Here is a 19,219-nt window from a genome sequence, read left to right as displayed (position 1 = left end):
AGCATGATTTGCTGGAACACCTCGACTGGGGAGCCAAGCCCAGCTCTCCACAGCCTCCCCTGCAATTCTCCGAACTCCGATGGATCCCTGGGCGGCTGCCCACGGTCGACGCCCGTTGCTCTGACTTCGACCTCCAAGAAGCTTCTTTTCAGGGAAAGATCCCAGTGAGGTGATGCAGTACTGCAGGTGAGTTCGAACCTGCTCGTCGCCAGTGTAGTGTCCGCGTATTAATAATACACGGACTGCAGAAGAACAATAATAACAGGTATTTACTGAACAGAGGGTAAGCTTAAACTGAAGTACAGAAGCCTGCTATGGCTTTATATACAGGTGTGGTCACTGCCGGTACTACAGTATAAAATCAGTTCTCTCTTAAAGGTACATACACAACAATTAGAAAGACTTGCATTTATATAGCGCCTTTCACGACCTCAAAACATCCCAAAGCGCTTTACAGCCAATTAAATACTTTTGAAGTGTAGTCACTGTTGTAATGTAGGAAACGCGGCAGCCAATTTGTACACTGCAAGCTCCCACAAACAGCAAAGTGATAATGACCAGATAATCTGTTTGTGATGTTGGTTGAAGGATAAATATTGGCCAGGACACCGGGGAGAACTCCCCTGTCCTCCTTCGAAATAGTGCAGTGGGATCTTTTGCATCCACCTGAGAGGGTTTAACGTCTCATCCGAAAGACTGCACCCACAGCAGGGCAGAACTCCCTCAGTACTGCTGAGTCTCTGCAGTGGGACTTGAACCTGCAACCTTCTGACTCAGCAACTGACACTTGGTGGAATAGCAACCCAGAGATCGTCAAACTGCATCCAATGAATCTGATCATTTGTGGTTCTAGGACCAGAAATATGATCAAGGGACCCTCCAGAGTGTCATAAATCCAAACTGGTCTGGGAAAACTTGTCACTCCGGCCCGCGACTTCAGCCTTGTCTTCACAATGGGGACACCCTCCATTGTTTCGTGTGCCACTACCGCTGTGCTGAGAGGGACAGACTTAAACGACAGTCTAGCAGCCCAAAACTGGCATCCATGAGCTGGTGTGGGCCATCAGCAGCAGCACAACTGTGTACTGCCACAATCTGCGATGTCATGGCCCAACGCAACCCTCACTCCTCTGATGCCATGCTTCCATGGGGAGTGTAGAAGGAATGCCAGGAGCAGCACCTGACACATCCAAGAACCTACAATAAGAAGAAAATTAGTCTTAATTATAGTTTAGTTGACAAAAACGCTGTAATTTTATTTGATTAAAACAACACTCACATGATCAACTAATCTGGCACAGACCGAGGCCTAATTGGGCTTTGGACCATTCTGGTCAGACAGTGTGGGGGGCTCGGTATCACGTTGGGCAGTATATTTACCTGCTACGATATCGGGCAGCTTTTGTCCTTGTAGTTTCCACTCGGCATCTTCCTGTCCTATTTTGAGCTGCCGACACTTCCACAGCCTGAAAAGGCTCTCTGCTCGTGTGACGTGAGTTAACCTTGCTCCAATCGGGAAGCTGCGTCTTCTTAGCAATTTTCTCTCCAACTTTTTTCCCTGCCCTCTGCTCCACCCCCTCCCAAAGTAAGAGATCAACTGCTGTAAAATATTCCCCATCTCCCCCCCCCCCCCCCCCCCAGGGAGCTATCATAGAATTACATAGAATTTACAGCACAGAAACAGGCCATTCGGCCCAGCTGGTCCATGCCGGTGTTTATGCTGCTGACGAGCCTCCTCCCTCCTTACTTCACATCACCCTATCAACATATTCTTCTATTACTTTCTCCCTCATGTACTTATCCAGCTTCCTCTTAAATGCATGTATGACTCAGGGCTACCATTTTTCGATTATTATTGATGAAATGTGCATATGAAAATTAGCAGGGCGCCACCTCACTACAGACTGAAAGATGCACTGGGTTGGACCCGCTGGCCTTTCACCGCTGGAGCATGGGCTCGCATCCAGCTCGGGCAGATGGGATTAAAGTTGCCTGTGTCTACAAGGGTCCGACATGATGTGAGCTTTGGCAGGCTCATTCCAGTTCCTAGTGGGGGGCGGGCACACAGCATTAAACTCCCTAATACATCACCACCTGGCACTAAATTTGCATTCTTGCTCAAGAGTGGCCAAATCATGGCTGTTGCAGGAGATGGAAAAAGTGTTGCTCTGAAGTTTGGCCTGGGGCACATTGTTAGGCCAGAGCTTTATGGTGTGTTGAGCCACACTGTACCTGGCCTAGGTTTGCTTCCCGTGGACTGTGAGATGGGGAGCTCTTCAATTCCCAGGCACTAACAAAGCTCACCTTAAATACTAAAATTTATAAATTAAAAATTAAAAATACAAACAAATACACACACACATACAAAGTATCCTGTCAGAAATAATTACAGTGACCTTTTTCCCCCATTGTGGAAGCCACTGATCCCAAGCACCTCCGTGTACCTGAGAACAATGTTTGACTGACAGCTGCAGGAGGAGAATAAAGGAAAGAAATACTTACTGCCCAGCGGTCTGGGATAAGTATAAAATATTTCTGTGCGATCCAATTTAAAACTGTCCTGCAGGCAGCCCTACGAGTATCAGATTAAAAGAATTACTGCTGTTGGAGCTCTGCCGTGCTGAGAGAGGTTAGCATCGATCTGTGTGGAAAAAGGTCTTTCAATTGAGGAAAACCATTTCCCCCCCTCCGCTTGATATTTAGCAACATTTTTAAATGCCGCAGTGGTATTTTGATTGTCCCAGAATAGCTGCTGGCTGGTAATATATTGTAACCTGATCAGCTAGCTGATCCAATCTGCACAAAGTGTGTCCGAATCAAGTAAATCACTTGCTTGTTTCCTGCAGTGAGCTTACCCAGCAAGACTTGTTGTCTTCCACTTCCAGGCTTCCTGCCTTGCAGCCTGCAGCCAGTGACAGTAAATAAACCAAGCAGGAAAGAGTGGATGGAACCTGTCTCCATTTGAAACTTGCTTTGAGGCGAGGGGCTGAGGGCTGTGATTTTTGATCCAGCTGAACCATAGTCTAAAGCAGTGTGACAATTTCTACTGAAGTATGATATTGCTCACCTAAGCTCACTGTCCTTGGATACTGTTTAGATGGGGTGGTTTCTGTTTTTCTTTGTGGGGCGGGGTGGGGCTTTGGAAATATTCGCGTTCACTGATGCCCAGTGTATAGTGAGGGGGAACATATTGAATTAAGAACCTAAGAAGTAACAGCAGGAGTAGGCCATACGGGCCCTCAAGCCTGCTCTGCCATTCAGTAAGATCATGGCTGATCATCGACCTCAACTCCACTTTCCTGTCCAATCTCCATATCCCTCGATTCCCCTAGAGTCCAAAAATCTATCTATCTCAGCCTTGAATATACTCAAAGACTCAGCATCCACAGCCCTCTGAGGTAGAGAATTCCAAAGATTCACAACCCTCTGAGTGAAGAAATTCCTCCTCATCTCGGTCTTAAATGGTCTACCCCTTATCCTGGGACTATGCCCCCCAGTTCTAGACACTCCAGCCAGGGGAGCCAACCTATCAGCATCTACCCTGTCAATCCCCCTCAGAATCTTGTATGTTTCAATGAGATCACCTCTCATTCTTCTAAACTCCGGAGAGTATAGGCCCATTCTACACAATCTCTCATCATAGGACAGCCCTCTCATCCCAGGAATCAATCTAGTGAACCTTTGTTACACCGCCTCCAAGGCAAGTATATCCTTCCTTAGATAAGGAGACTAGAAATGTGCACAGTACTCCAGCTGTGGTGTCACTAAGGCCCTGTACAATTGTAGCAAGACTTCCTTACTCTTATACTCCAACCCCCTTGCAATAAAGGTCAACATGCCATTTGCCTTCCTTATTGCTTGCTGTACCTGCATGCTAGCTTTCTGTGTTTCTTGCACGAGGACACCCAAATCTCTCTGAACACCAACATTTGAAAGCTTCTCACCATTTAAAAAATATTCTGTTTTTCTATTCTTCCTACCAAAGTGAATAACCTCACATTTCCCTACATTATACTCCATCTGCCAACTTACTGCCCACTCACTTAGTCTATCTGTATCCTTTTGCGGACTCTTTGTGTTCTCCACACAGCTTACTGTCCCACCTAGCTTTGTATCGTCAGCAATCTTGGATACATTACAATCGGTCCCTTCAAATAGGTCATTAATATAGATTGTAAATAGCCGAGGCCTCAACACTGATCCTTGCAGCACCCCACTAGTTACAGCCTGCTAACCTGAAAAAGATCTGTTTATCCCTACTCTCTGTTTCTGTCCGTTAACCAATCCTCTATCCATGCTACTATATTACTCCCAACCCCATGAGCCCTAATCTTGTGTAATAATCTTTTATGTGGCACCTTATCGAATGCCTTTTGGAAATCCAAAATATACTACATCCACTGGTTCCCCTTTATCTACCCTGCCAGTTACATCCTCAAAAAACTCAAATAAATTTGCTCAAGCTCTGAAATCCGGAGCTCGAGCTCCTCCAGCTGATGACACTTCCTGCACATGTGGCTGTCCAGGAAATGGGAAATGTCCTAGAGTCTCCACATGGCACAAGATGTACATTCCACAGGACTGAGGTGCCCTGCCATGCCTCTATTTAATAGACTATTAACTAACTTAACAGAAATAAGCTCTAGACTTAAAAAAAAAAAACAAGCACCAGCTACTCGCCAAACAGCTCCTTCCCTTGTGCTGACGTCACTTTAAGTTTTTTTACCTCGCTCCCTGACGCTCCTGCTCCCTCTGAGCTCTCTGACCTACCTTTAGCTCCGGCCACTCCTCTCACGCTCCCTCCAGGCTCTCAGGCCTACCTTTATCGCTGACCACTCCTCTCGCTCATTTGCCATCCAGGGGGCTCTGGATTTGGGAGTCCCACCCTCATTCTCATTCTTAAATTAGACGACTGTGGGTTCATGCCCCATTCAGGCCTCGAGTAAATAATCTAGTACCCTAGGAGAGACCGACTTTCCGCTGAAACATTAAACTGAGGATTGTTGACCGTTTTGATGCTTTAGGTGGACATCAATAATTCCATGGCACTATAGGAAGATGAGCAGGGTCTTGACCCCCAGTGTCTTGACCAATACTTCCCCCTCCACCAACACAATAATATCTTGCATTTATATTGCGTCTTTAATGTGGAAAGCATCCTATGGTGCTTTAAAGGGCGAGAATGTTAGTACAACAGATAAAGGAATGAAGATGTTATTTCAGATTTCCAGCATCCGCAGTATTTTGCTATTGTAAAGGAATAAAGACATAGTGAGAAAGTTAGAAGAGGTGATAGAAAGCTTGGTTTTAAAGCTGGGGAGAGAAATGGAGAAGCAAAGGGAATATAGGGAGTTTGAGAAAGTAGTGCCAAGATGCTTGAAAGCTGTACCACAGATGGTTGGATGTAGGGAAGGTGGGTAGTAGAAATCTGGAACTCTCTTTCCTCCCCCGCTCCCCCCCCCCCCCCCCACCCTCCCGAAGGTTGAGTGTGCTGGGACAATTGGAGCTTTTAAGACTCAGATAGATAGATCTTTGTTCGTTAAGAGTATCAAGAGATATGGTGCAAAGGTGTGAAAATGCAGTTGAGGTGCAGATGAACCATGATCTAACTGAATGGCGGAGCAGGCCCCAGGGGCTCAGTGGTCTACTCCTGTTACTAAGACTCCTAAGTTCCGAATAGGGCAAAATTTGAAGACAAAAGAGTGTGCTGGAGGAGGATGCAGAGGTTGGGTGAAGCAAGGCCGTGGAGGGAATTGAAGACGAGGGTGAGGATTTTAAGTTCAATGCAATTTGGATACAGGGAGCTAGTGTGGGTCAGCGAGAATGGGGGTGCTGAGCAAGCAGGATTTAGTGTGGCACAAGATACAGGCAGCTGAGCTTTGGACCAGTTGGCGTTTGAAGGGTGCAGGATGGGAGGCCAGCAAAGGGAGTATTGGAGAAATGGAGTGTAAAGGTGACAAAAAGATATATATATATAGGTTTCAGCGGCTGTGAGGCTCAGATAGGGGAGGAGCCGGGCAGTGTTGCAGAGGGGGCAAGTGAGCCGTCTCGGTAATGGATACAATGTGGGGTATGAAGCTTTGCTCGCGGTCAAACAGAATGGCAGCGTTTTACTCCGTTTAGTCTAAACAAGTGGACAGGGAGGGGGGATGAAGTCAGTGGAAAGAGCGTGGAGTTCTTGGCAGGGCCTGAACAACAATGGCTTTGGTCTTCCCGATGTCCAGTTGGTGTAAATTTTGACATCCACGATTTGATGTTGGACAGGCAATCTGACAGCACAGTCGTGGATCGCGGGAGCACCAGTAAATCGGCATGTTTAACTGATCATTATCGTGTTGTCATGTGTTGGATCTTGCTGTGCACAATGGCTGCCAGGCTGGAGTACATAATAGTCGCTGCACTTCATTGTGTTTGGGGTGCTTTCAAGTCATTTCTGAGAGTTACGATGAAGCGCTTTATAACTGTCATCTTTCCTGTTCATGTAATGTGAATTATGTAGCTGTATTGTTTAATTAACATCGTAAAATCAGTATTTCAAAACATCTGGTCCATTTCATTTTTTTCTTTGCAGGCGAGGAGCTGGAATATGAGTATGATGAGCGTGGCTCTGGTAATTGGGTCTGTCGAGTCAGGTATAGTAGATTTTATCTGAAAAAAGTAACTATTATTCAAGACACTGGCTTAGTAGTTCTGACTTCATTAAATTCTATATGATATCTAGTGGAATAAAAGGCTAGCTGTAGAACGACACTTTGACCATATCTATTGACATTTGACTTTCCTTTATTTGTCATCCTTCCCCCATGGTGGTAGACAGGAGGCCATTAAACACAAGTCCAATATCCAGCATTCACACTGAGTAACAATTAGGAGCACAGACTCAACCGCAGCTCAATTGGTAGCACCTTCGCCTCTGAGTCAGAAGGTCGTGGGTTCAAGTCCCACTCCAGAGGACACCAACATCTAGGCTGACACTGCAGTGCTGAGGGAGTGTTGCACTGTCGGAGGTGCCGTCTTTTGGATGAAATGTTAAACCAAGGCCCTGATTGCCTCTCTCAGGTGGACGTAAAAGATCCCACGGCCACTATTTCGAAGAAGCGCAGGGGAGTTATCCGTGGTGTCCTGGTCAATATTTATCCCTCAATCAACATCACTGAAAACAGATGATCTGGTCATTATTACATTGCTGTTTGTGGGAGCTTGCTGTGCGCAAATTGGCTGCTGCGTTTTCTACATTACAATAGTGACGACACTTCAAAAGTACTTCATTGGCTGTAAAAGCGTTCGGTGGTCATGAAAGGCGCTATAGAAATGCAAGTCTTTTTTTTTCGAATTGTCACTCTACCCTGTCACTAGTGCAGAGATGCTGAGATCAATTGTAGTGTCCCTACCTCAATCTTAGCTAAGATCAGTCAACTCTGCATAGACCAAGGATTGGAGTTTGCACCTTCCTGCTCAGTATGGCTCAGTTCCCCACCAGGCATTGTGTCACCCCGTGACTTTCTTAACTAGCCTGGATGCTTCTGATTTTGTGCATTAGGCAATGTTTTGAGTGTAAGTAACTGGCCTATTTAGCCCCTAAGCTGGTCTATGGCAGCTCTTTTCACCTGTTGGGATCAGTAAATGTCAGAGTGACAATTAACTTGTTGCGCAGGGGATTCAAACACTGGGGTCCATTTGAGCATTAATTTCGGGAGCCCACAATTGGAACCAAAATGGAGAAAATGTTGGTATTCCAGCATGATCTCCACCCGAGCTGTTTTTATCATGTGCTGCGAAATATGATCTAGTACTTACTAAATGTGTTCATGGCAGAAAGCTGAAATGTGTGCCAAACTTTAGCCAGACTATCAAGTATGGCTAATGTGAATTCTTTGTAGCGTTTAATTAAATGGTGAGCTGTACATCGGGTGCTGGGCCATGTGACTGGATCTGAAGCTTGTCAGAGATCAAAACCCATGGCTACACTTAACCTTTTCACATTTGATAGTGACAAGTGCTATCACAGGGTATGTTAGTTTTCCAAAGACGTGTCTCAAAAGAAAGGTCAGTGGAGAATCACCTGCATGTTATGGTGGCATCTTATAAGGACATAAGAAATAGGAGCAGGAGTAGGCCATTCAGCCCTTTGAGCCTGCTCCGCCATTCAACAAGATCATGGCTGACCTTCTACCTCAACTCCATTTTCCTGCCCTATCCCCATATCCCTTGATTCCCTTATGTTCTTTGCAGTCTGTTTCTAAACGATACCTTGTCTATGATCCACCTAAAGTAGCTAATCAAAGACAACTTCCCCCTACCCAAAACAAAGTACAAATTAGATGAAAGCTTGACGTTGTTGTGTCTTTTTTATGTCCATTTGTAAACTAGGTTAGCCATATATCTGCAGGAGCAGACAAGTTCATATTAGAAATGGGGATCAATGATGTTGCAGAAGCTCCTGTTTCTTTCCACCACACTCAACATTGTGCACTATTTTGTGGTGAAGTATACAATGTGGTCTTTGGCCTCGCTTTGAAATAAAAAGCCTGGCTGCCTCCAATTTCGCGGACCGACATGTGACTAAGTACATATGAAGATGCGCCGTACAGGAGTTAACTAAATTGAATTAGTCAGCGAGCAGTCGGTGGACTAAATGGGCAATGGATGACTGGGACTGACTACATAAAAACATCAAGGGCTTTAACTGTTTTTAAAAAAGGTTTGAAGCCTGAACAGCTAATCGGTGTTTGACCCCCCTCAACAATGAGATTCACTGAACTGTTCTAATAAATAGCGAAATGTTATTTATAACCATAAAAATTCAACCTGACCTCTTGTGTGGAAAACTTTCAACATTGTTACGTAGGTTTCAGTAAAAATGTAATTTAAAAAACAGAAATTTAAATCTGCATTGAAATCTGGGTGGGGCAGGGGAGAACTGAGTGGTTTAAATATTTTTGTTTTTCCTGAGAGACCGGTTACTTTTTTTTGTCTCCCTGGTGTTCAGAGAGATTTAGGTGTCCTCGTACAGGAAACACAGAAAGTTAGCATGCAGGTACAGCAAGCAATTAGGAAGGCAAATGGCATGTTGGCCTCTATTGCAAAGGAGTTGGAGTACAAGATTAAGGAAGTCTTACTGCAATTGTACAGGGCTTTGGTGGGACCACACCTGGTGTACTGTGCACTGTTTTGGTCTCCTTATCTGAGAAAGGACATGCATGTCTTTGAGGCGGTGCAACGGTTCACTAGATTGATTCCTGGGATGAGAGGGTTGTCCTATGAGGAGAAATTGAGCAGAATGGGCCTATACTCTCTGGAGTTTAGAAGACTGAGAGGTGATCTCATTGAAACGTATATGATTCTGAGGGGGATTGAAAGGGTAGATGCTGAGAGGTTGTTTCCCCTGGCTGGCGAGTCTAAAACCAGGGGGCATAGTCTCAGGATAAGGGGTCGGCCATTTAAGACTGAGATGAGGAGGAATTTCTTCGCTCAGAGTGTTGTGAATCTTTGGAATTCTCTGCTTCAGAGGGCTTTGGCTGCTGAGTCATTGAGTATAAGGCTGAGATAGATAGATTTTTGGACTCTGGAAGAATCAAGGAATATGAGGATAGGGTGGGAAAGTGGAGTTGAGGTTGAAGATCAGCCATGATCTTACTGAATGGCGGAGCAGACTCGAGGGGCCGTATGGCCGACTCCTGCTCCTAATTCTTATGTCCCAATTTGTTGCCTGCCTGTTTTCAATGGTACCTGTGAAGTGCGAGCTGTAGTGTTAAGTAACAGTCTCTCTCTTTGTTTAGGTTACCAGTGGATGATGCGCTAGGAAAAGAGCTTGTTGCAGAGATAACACACACTGGCAAAAAGAAAGAAGCCATGGTTCAATGTTCATTGGAGGCCTGCAGGATACTGGATGCCAGAGGGGTTCTGCGCCTGGAGGCAGGTTGGTACCACCCACGCTGTTCTCTCCCATTCAGTTTCTAGCGAGAGCTCATGTTTTAAAATGATCTAAAATGAATACTATTAATGAGGAATTAAGAGTTACAATCTATGGTCTCAATTGGCATACTTGGGGCTTCCTATGTGTGTGGGGCAAGTATCAGCATCTTTCCTCGCCATCTGGGAGCTACTTTGGAGAGGAGGTGGGCAAGGTCTCCTCCGGTGCACTGCTAGTGCCCTCGAAGGAGTTGACTTGCTGGATGGCTCCCCTCCAAACCAAGGAGGAAGCCTCGAGGGGAGCAATCAGTCAGACCAGAGAGGGAAAGCGTGTCAAAAATGAAATCCGCTGGCCTTCTTAACTGCTTGATTTATCTCAGAAGTAGGCAACATTTCAGATTCAATTAGGACTGAATGAATTGCCAAAGGGGCACCCATAAAACGAATTGAAACAGAATTGAGATGGATTATGTACAAGTTATTAGGGCAGCCTTCATTGCCAACGTGGCTAAAGGATTTTAACAAAACAGTCTTACTCCTTGTATTGATTTAGTAATCAGAGTTCAACATTAATGCTCAGAAACATTGAATTTTACAGCACAGATGGAGGCCATTATACTCATCGTGTCTGTGCCAGCTCGAGCAATTCAAAACTAGTCCCACTGCTCTTTCCCATAGCCCTGTTTCTTCCTTTGTTTCAAGTATTTATCCACTTTTCCCTTTAAAGATGCAATGGTTTCTGCTTTGATTACTCCCTGTGGCAAAGCATTCCATGCTCCAACAAAACACTGCATAAATAAAGTTCTTCTAACCCCTTTCCTCACTCAATTAGTGATCATTTTAAATTGATGATCCCTTGTCACTGACTCCCCAACAAGAGGAAGCAATCTTTCCCAATTCACTAGCAAGCCGTCATAATTTAAAAAATCTCGAATTAAATTTCCTCTTGGCTTTCTCTGCTCCAGTCAAAACACTTTTGTGTATCTCAAGGCTCTCCTCATAACTGTAATGTCCCATTCCTGCCATCATCCAGGTAATTTTCCGCTGTACGCTCTCTATAGCTTTAATGTCCTTGAGGAACACAGGAAAAGGAGTAGGCCATTCAGACCCTGGAACCTGTTCTGCCATTCAATGAGATCATGGCTGCTCTGCGACCTAACTCCATATACCCGCCTTTGGCCCGTATCCCTTAATAGCTTTGGTTAACAAAAATCTTTCAATCTTCGATTTAAAATTAACAATTGATCTAGCATCAATTGCCATTTGTGGAAGAGAGTTCCAAACTTCGACCACCCTTTGTGTGTAGAAGTGTTTCCTAATTTCACTCCTGAAAAGTCTGGCTCTAATTTTTAGACTATGCCCCCTAGTCCTAGAATCCCCAAACAGCAGAAATAGTTTCTCTCTATCTACCCTATCTGTTCCCCTTAATATCCTGAACACTTCAGTCAGATCACCTCTTAACCTTCTAAATTCTAGGGAATACATCCTTAATTTATGTAGTCCTTCCTCGTAACTTAACCCTTGGAGTCCGGGTATCATTCTGGGAAACCTACACTGCACTCCCTCCAAGGCCACTATCTCCTTCCTAAGGTGTGGTGCCCAGAACTGCTCCCAGTACTCCAGGTGTGGTCTAACCAGGGTTTTGTATTGCTGCAGCATAACTTCTACCCCCTTGTATTCTCGCCCTCTAGATATAAAGTCCAGCATTCCATTAGCTTTTTTGATTCTTTTGTGTACCTGTTCATGACATTTTAATGATCTATATACCTGAACCCCCAAGTCTCTTTGGGCATGTTTTTAGCTTTTCACCATTTAGAAAGTATCTGTTCTATCCTTTTTAGGTCCAAAGTGGATGACCTCACATTTGCTTACATTGAAATCCATTTGCCACCGTTTTGCCCAATCACTTAATCTATCGATATCTCTTTGTAATTTTATGCTTTCATCTACAATGCCGGTTATCTTTATGTCATCGGCAAATTTGGATATATGACTTTCTATGCCATCATCTAAGTCGTTAATAAATATTGTGAATAGTTGAGGCCCCAACACAGATCCCTGCGGGACACCACTAGTCACATCCTGCCAATTTGAGTACCTGCCCATTATCTCTACTCTCTGTCTCCTGCCGCTCAGCCAATTTCCTAACCAGGTCAATAATTTGCCCTCAGTGCGTCGGCGGGAATTCAGCGGCAGCAGCGGGGCTATAAAAGTCCCAGAGACCAGGTAAGGCCTCACAGCGTCGGCGGGAATTCAGCGGCAGCAGCGGGGCTATAAAAGTCCCAGAGACCAGGTAAGGCCACACAGCGTCGGTGGGAATTCAGCGGCAGCAGCGGGGCTATAAAAGTCCCAGAGACCAGGTAAGGCCTCACAGCGTCGGCGGGAATTCAGCGGCAGCAGCGGGGCTATAAAAGTCCCAGAGACCAGGTAAGGCCTCACAGCGTCGGCGGGAATTCAGCGGCAGCAGCGGGGCTATAAAAGTCCCAGAGACCAGGTAAGGCCTCACAGCGTCGGCGGGAATTCAGCGGCAGCAGCGGGGCTATAAAAGTCCCAGAGACCAGGTAAGGCCTCACAGCGTCGGCGGGAATTCAGCGGCAGCAGCGGGGCTATAAAAGTCCCAGAGACCAGGTAAGGCCTCACAGCGTCGGCGGGAATTCAGCGGCAGCAGCGGGGCTATAAAAGTCCCAGAGACCAGGTAAGGCCTCACAGCGTCGGCGGGAATTCAGCGGCAGCAGCGGGACTATAAAAGTCCCAGAGACCAGGTAAGGCCTCACAGCGTCGGCGGGAATTCAGCGGCAGCAGCGGGACTATAAAAGTCCCAGAGACCAGGTAAGGCCTACCAGTCTCCGAACTCGGAGGGAAGGAGAGAGGTAAATAGTAATCCAAGTGTGACGTCACCAGAAAGCGGGTAAGTGATTGGTTAGTAAGTATTTCTCCCATTTTAAGCTTAAACTCTTTGGTTTATAGTTTCTAAGGTGCGATATTCATCATCTAGAATCGGGACAGAGGGTATTTAAAAATAATATCAAATTTAATTAATTACATAGAATGGGAGATCAGGTGATGTGTTGCTGCTGCAATATGTGGGAGCTGCTGGACACCATTGATGCTCACAGTGATCACATTTGCAGTAAGTGTTGGCTGCTCGAGGAATTCCGGCTCCGTGTTGAAGAGCTGGAGTCTGAGCTTCAAACACTGAGACACATCAGGGAGGGGGAGAGTTACCTGGACTCTGTGTATCACGAGGTAGTCACACCAATTAGATTAATTAATTCAGATGTAGTCCGTGGCCAGGGTCAGGATGGTGTGACTAGAAGTGAGGCAGGTACGGGGATCCAGGAGGTAGTGTTGGAGGAGCCGCAGCCCTTGCACTTGTCCAACAGGTTCAACGCTCTTACTCCCTGTGAGGATGGGAACAGGGACTGCGGGGAGGATGAGCAACCTGGCCACAGCACCGTGGAGCGGGGGGCCATTCAAGTGGGGGGAGTTAAAAGAAATGTTGTAGTGGTAGGGGATAGTATCGTTAGGGGGATAGATAGAGTTCTTTGCAGCCGAGAGCGAGAGTCCCGAAGGCTGTGTTGCCTGCCCGGTGCCAGGGTTAAGGACATCTCCTCTGGACTGGAGAGAAACTTGGAGTGGGAGGGGGAGGATCCAGTTGTCGTGGTCTATGTTGGTACCAACGACATAGATAGGACAAGGAAGGAGGTTCTGCTGAGGGAGTTTGAGCAGCTAGGGGCCAAATTAAAAAGCAGAACCACAAGGGACCTGAGCCACGAGCGAATTTGGCTAGGACAAATAAAATTAGAGAGTTAAATGCGTGGCTCAAAGACTGGTGTGGGAGAAATGGGTTTTGCTTCCTGGGACACTGGCACCAGTACTGGGGCAGGAGGGAGCTGTTCCGTCGGGACGGGCTTCACTTGGCCAGTGCTGGGACTAGAGTCCTGGCGGATCATATAACTAGGGCTGTAGAGAGGGCTTTAAACTAACTAGTGGGGGGGAGGTTCCTAGAGAGCAAATAATAAAAATGACAACAGAGAAGGTCATAGACTTAGGTAGCAGTGGGGAAATTAAAAACCAGAGCGTGTCAGGAAGGGGCAGAAGGTATGGAGTAAAAGGTAAAGTAATAAAAAGGACAAAAGCAGGAATTAAGTGTCACAAAACATATTTGAAAGTTCTCTATCTGAATGCACGTAGCATTTGTAACAAAATAGACGAGTTAATGGCACAAATAACTACATATGGGTATGATCTTGTGGCCATTACAGAAACATGGCTGCAGGGTGACAATGCCTGGGAATTAAACATACCAGGTTATTTAACGATCAGGAAGGAAGGGGAGGTGGGGTGGCTATGTTAATAAAGGAAGGAATCACTGTAATACAGAGAAATGATATTGGGTCAAAAGATCAGGATAATGAAACAGTTTGGGTGGAGGTAAGGAATAATAAGGGGAAAAAAACACTAGTGGGCGTAGTCTATAGGCCTCCGAACAGTTGCAACTCTGTTGGACGGAGTATCAATCAGGAAATAGTTGAGGCTTGTAATAAGGGAACATCTATAATTATGGGGGATTTTAACTATCATAGTAATTGGACAAATCAAATTGGGCAGGGCTGCCTTGAGGATGAGTTCATTGAGTGTATTAGGGATGGGTTTCTTGAGCAGTATGTAACTGAACCGACCAGGGGGCAAGCAACCTTAGATCTGGTCCTGTGTAACGAGACAGGATTAATTAAAAATGTCCTAGTAAAGGATCCCCTTGGAATGAGTGACCATAACATGGTTGAATTCCATACTCAATTAGAGGGTGAGAAGGTTGGATCTCAAACAAGCGTGCTAAGCTTGAATAAAGGAGACTATGAAGGTATGAGAGCGGAATTGAGTAGAGCGGATTGGGAAAATAGATTAAAGGGTAAGACGATACATGATCAGTGGTGTACATTTAAGGAGTTATTTTACAACTTCCAAAAAATATATATTCCACTGAGAAGAAAAGGGTGTAAAAGAAAAGACAGCCATCCGTGGCTAAGTAAAGAAATTAAGGATAATATTCGACTAAAAACAAGGGCATATAAGGTAGCCAAATCTAGTGGGAGGATAGAGGATTGGGAAAACTTTAAAAGACAGCAAAAAATAACAAAAAGATTGATTAAGAAAGGGAAGATAGATTATGAAAGTAAATTAGCAAAAAATATAAAAACAGATAGTAAGAGTTTTTATAGTTATATAAAAAGAAAAAGGGTGGCTAAAGTAAATGTTGGTCCCTTAGAGGATGAGACCGGGAAATTAATGGTGGGAAATATGGAGATCGCAAAAACACTGAGTGAATATTTTATATCAGTCTTTACAGTAGAAGACACTAAGGCCTAGAAATTCAGTTGTTTGCGCCAGCCGCTAGCGCCTTAGGAGGAGGAGATGTGGGGCGCTAGGCAGCTAGCGGCCGGGCGCAGCGCGATCTGCGCCTCTCCCCAACTTCAGTAAAGATTTAGCGGCGGCGCAAAGCCTTTGCGCGCGCTCAGCTGCGCGCGCAGATCCTGACGTCATTTCATCGTGCAACGCCCTTTGTTCGCCCCAAACCGGAAATTCAGGGTATACCGCCAGCAGTTCTCATATCTGAACATGTCTGACGAGCAGTGTGTTCAGAGGCTGCGATTCCGAAGGGCGGTGGTCACTGAGATCTGCCACCTGCTTCGCGGAGATCTGCAGCCACACCTGAGGAGCAGGACGTCTCTGTCGGTGGCAGTGAAAGTGACGGTGTCTCTCAACTTCTATGCCACCGGCTCCTTCCAATCCGCTACTGGGGACATTTCCAACATCTCCCAGTTTGCCGTGCATTGCTGCATCCGCCAGGTGACCAATGCCCTTTTCAGAAGGAGACGTCAGTTCATCTCCTTCTCCATGGCCCTTGTCAAGCAGCAACAGCGTGCAATGGGCTTTGCAGCATTAGCGGGCTTCCCCATGGTGCAGGGCGCCATTGACTGCACGCATGTGGCTTTGCGGGCACCTCTGGAGAATACTGAGGATTACCGCAACCGGAAGGGCTACCATTCGCTCAACGTGCAGTTGGTGTGTGACCACAGGCAGCTCATCCTAGCTGTCAATGCCCGCTTTCCAGGCAGCAGCCACGATGCCTTCATCCTGCGCCAGACTTCCGTGGCAGACATGTTCCAGGCCCAGCCTCACCCACGAGGATGGCTTCTCGGGGACAAAGGCTATCCTTTGTGCACATGGCTGATGACCCCGCTCCGTGCGCCCAGCACCCCTGCTGAAGAGGGATACAATGACAGCCATCAAGCAACCAGGAACATCATTGAGCAAACAATCGGCGTCCTGAAGCAACGGTTCCGCTCTCTGGATCGTTCCGGAGGAGCCCTACAGTATTCGGCTGAGCGAGTCTCCCATTTCGTGGTCGTGTGCTGCATGCTGCACAACCTGGCTATCTGCAGGACTCAGCCACTGCCACCAGACATTGGAGGACCACCAGAGGAGGAGGAGGAGGACCAGCACAGGAGGGAGGCAGAAAGTGCAAGGGCCGCCCGTCGGCGGCTTATTGAACGTCGGTTCTAGGCCCCCTCTCAGGGAACGGCTTGTGCCAATGGCACAAGAAGAATGTAGCCGCTCCACAAGCCCTCAGCCGAGCAGGGCACCAGGACTTCCAAAAGAAAGCATGGACAGTGCGATTTAAGAACATTTATTTCTTTGAAACCTCTGCCCTTCCCACATTACAAACTAATGGAGAGAAGCCCCCCCAAAAAACACAAATCGACCAGTCTCGGCCTTTCAAAAAACACAAATACACCAGTCTCGGCCTTTCAAAAAAACAAATCCACCCTCCCCCTTTAAGAGCTCACCGGCGCCAGAGTGTCTGCCGTCAATCAGCAGCTCGCCGCACCTGCGCTGCGCCCGCCCTCGGGGGTTTCGTCCGGGCTGCCGGCTTAGCGCCTAATGATAGTCGTGCATCGCCTGTTTTAGCGCAGCAGCAACCTCTTGGGGCGATGCCACTGAATATCGGCGAAGGTGGCGCGAAGTTGCGCCGGGCGCAAACTTTAGCGGCCGCCCGGCTGTAGCGCCCCAAACGTGGCTATACTGAATTTCTAGGCCTAAGAATTTCCCAACACTGGACAAACGGGGCTAAAGGGGGGGAGGAGCTAAACACGATCAAAATCACTAAGGAAGTGGTACTCGGTAAAATAATGGGACTCAAGGCGGATAAATCACCTGGACCTGATGGCTTACATCCTAGGGTCTTGAGGGAAGTGGCGGTAGGGATTGTGGATGCATTGGTAATAATTTTCCAAAACTCCCTGGACTCAGCAAAGGTCCCGGCAGACTGGAAAACTGCTAATGTAACACCCTTATTTAAAAAGGGCAGTAGACAGAAGGCTGGAAACTATAGACCGGTTAGCCTAACATCTGTGGTAGGTAAAATTTTGGAGTCCATTATTAAGGAGACAGTAACAGGACATTTGGATAATCATAATTTAATAGGACAAAATCAGCATGGTTTTATGAAGGGGAAGTCATGTTTGACAAATTTGCTGGAGTTCTTTGAGGAAGTAACATATAGGGTGGATAAAGGGGAACCAGTGGACGTAGTGTATTTAGACTTCCAAAAGGCATTTGACAAGGTGCCACACAAGATTATTGCTTAAGATAAAAAATCACGGGATTGGGGGTAATATTCTGGCATGGATAGAGGATTGGCTATCTAACAGAAGGCAGAGAGCTGGGATAAATGGTTCATTCTCAGACTGGCAATCAGTAACTAGTGGTGTTCCGCAGGGGTCAGTGCTGGGTCCCCAACTCTTTACAATCTATATTAACGATTTGGAGGAGGGGACCGAGTATAACATATCAAAGTTTGCAGATGATACTAAGATGGGAGGGAAAGTAGTGAGTGAGGAGGCCATAAAAAACCTGCAAGGGGACATAGACAGGCTAAGTAAGTGGGCAGAGATTTGGCAGATGGAATACAATACTGGAAAGTGTGAGGTTATGCACTTTGGCAGGAAAAATCGTAGAGCAAGTTATTATCTTAATGGCAAGAAACTGGAAAGTACTGAAGTACAAAGGGATCTGGGGGTCCTGGTGCACGAAACTCAAAAGGTTAGTATGCAGGTGCAGCAAGTGATTAAGAAGGCCAATGGAATGTTGGCTTTCATTGCTGGGGGATAGAATATAAAAATAGGGAGGTATTGCTTCAGTTGTACAAGGTATTGGTGAGACCGCACCTGGAATACTGCGTACAGTTTTGGTGTCCATACTTAAGAAAGGACATACTTGCTCTCGAGTCAGTACAAAGAAGGTTCACTCGGTTAATCCCGGGGATGAGGGGATGGACATATGAGGAGAGGTTGAGTAGATTGGGACTCTACTCATTGGAGTTCAGAAGAATGAGAGGCGATCTTATTGAAACATATAAGATTGTGAAGGGGTTGGATCGGGTGGATGCGGGGAGGATGTTCCCGATGATGGGTGAAACTAGAACTAGGGGGCATAGTCTTAGAATAAGGGGCTGCTCTTTCAAAACTGAGATGAGGAGGAACTACTTCACTCAGAGGGTGGTAGGTCCATGGAATATGCTGCCCCAAAAAGCTGTAGAAGCTACATCATTACATAAATTTAAAACAGAAATAGACAGTTTCCTAGAAGTAAAGGGAATTAAGGGTTATGGGGAGCGGGCAGGAATTTGGACATGAGTCTAGGTTCGGATCGGTCATGGCCCTGTGGGTAGCGGAGCGGGCCCAGGGGCCGTGTAGCCTGATCCTGCTCCTATTTCGTGTGTCTAATTCTGTTAGATTCAGGAGATGGTTCTGTGATAATAGATTGGCGGTTAGGATCAGATCAGCCATGATCTTATTGAATGGCGGAGCAGGCTCGAGGGGTCGATTGGCCTACTCCTGCTCCTATTTCTTATGTTCTTAATTCCGTGGGCTTCTACCTTAGTTAATAGTCTCTTATTTATCAAATGCCTTCTGGAAGTCCATATAAATAACATCCATAGGCATTCCCCTATCCACTACTTTAGTCACCTCTTCAAAAACTTCAGTCAGGTTTGTCAGGCATGACCTACCTTTCAGAAATCCATGCTGGCTTTCTCTGATCAGCTGAAAATTTTTGAGGTGTTCAATCACCCTATCCTTAATTATAAACTCTAGCAGTTTCCCGACAACAGATGTTAGGCTAACTGGTCTATTATTATCTGGTTTCCCTCTCTTGCCATTCTTAAATTTTCCAATCTAAAGGGTCGGTTCCTGAATCGAGAGAACTTTGCAGATGCCCTAACTATAATCTTCCAATGTGCTCA

The 19,219-nt window shown here is 46.2% G+C and overlaps 1 protein-coding gene across 1 annotated transcript in view; it reads left to right on the top strand.

Moving 5' to 3' along the window:
* The window catches only part of slc4a1ap (solute carrier family 4 member 1 adaptor protein), a 151,568-nt gene that overhangs the window by 33,858 nt on the left and 98,491 nt on the right, over positions 1-19,219 (top strand). The window contains exons 5-6 of the mRNA XM_085997928.1: positions 6,572-6,632; positions 9,780-9,919. Coding sequence (XP_085854054.1) covers positions 6,572-6,632; positions 9,780-9,919 — 201 coding nt within the window. The remainder of the gene's footprint in view (positions 1-6,571; positions 6,633-9,779; positions 9,920-19,219) is intronic.

Source organism: Somniosus microcephalus, chromosome 9 (assembly GCF_052327205.1).
Source record: "Somniosus microcephalus isolate GS21.2 chromosome 9, FLI_Smic_1.0, whole genome shotgun sequence".
NCBI classification, from domain to species: Eukaryota; Metazoa; Chordata; class Chondrichthyes; order Squaliformes; family Somniosidae; genus Somniosus; species Somniosus microcephalus.
This window is presented reverse-complemented; position numbering and strand designations above follow the sequence as displayed.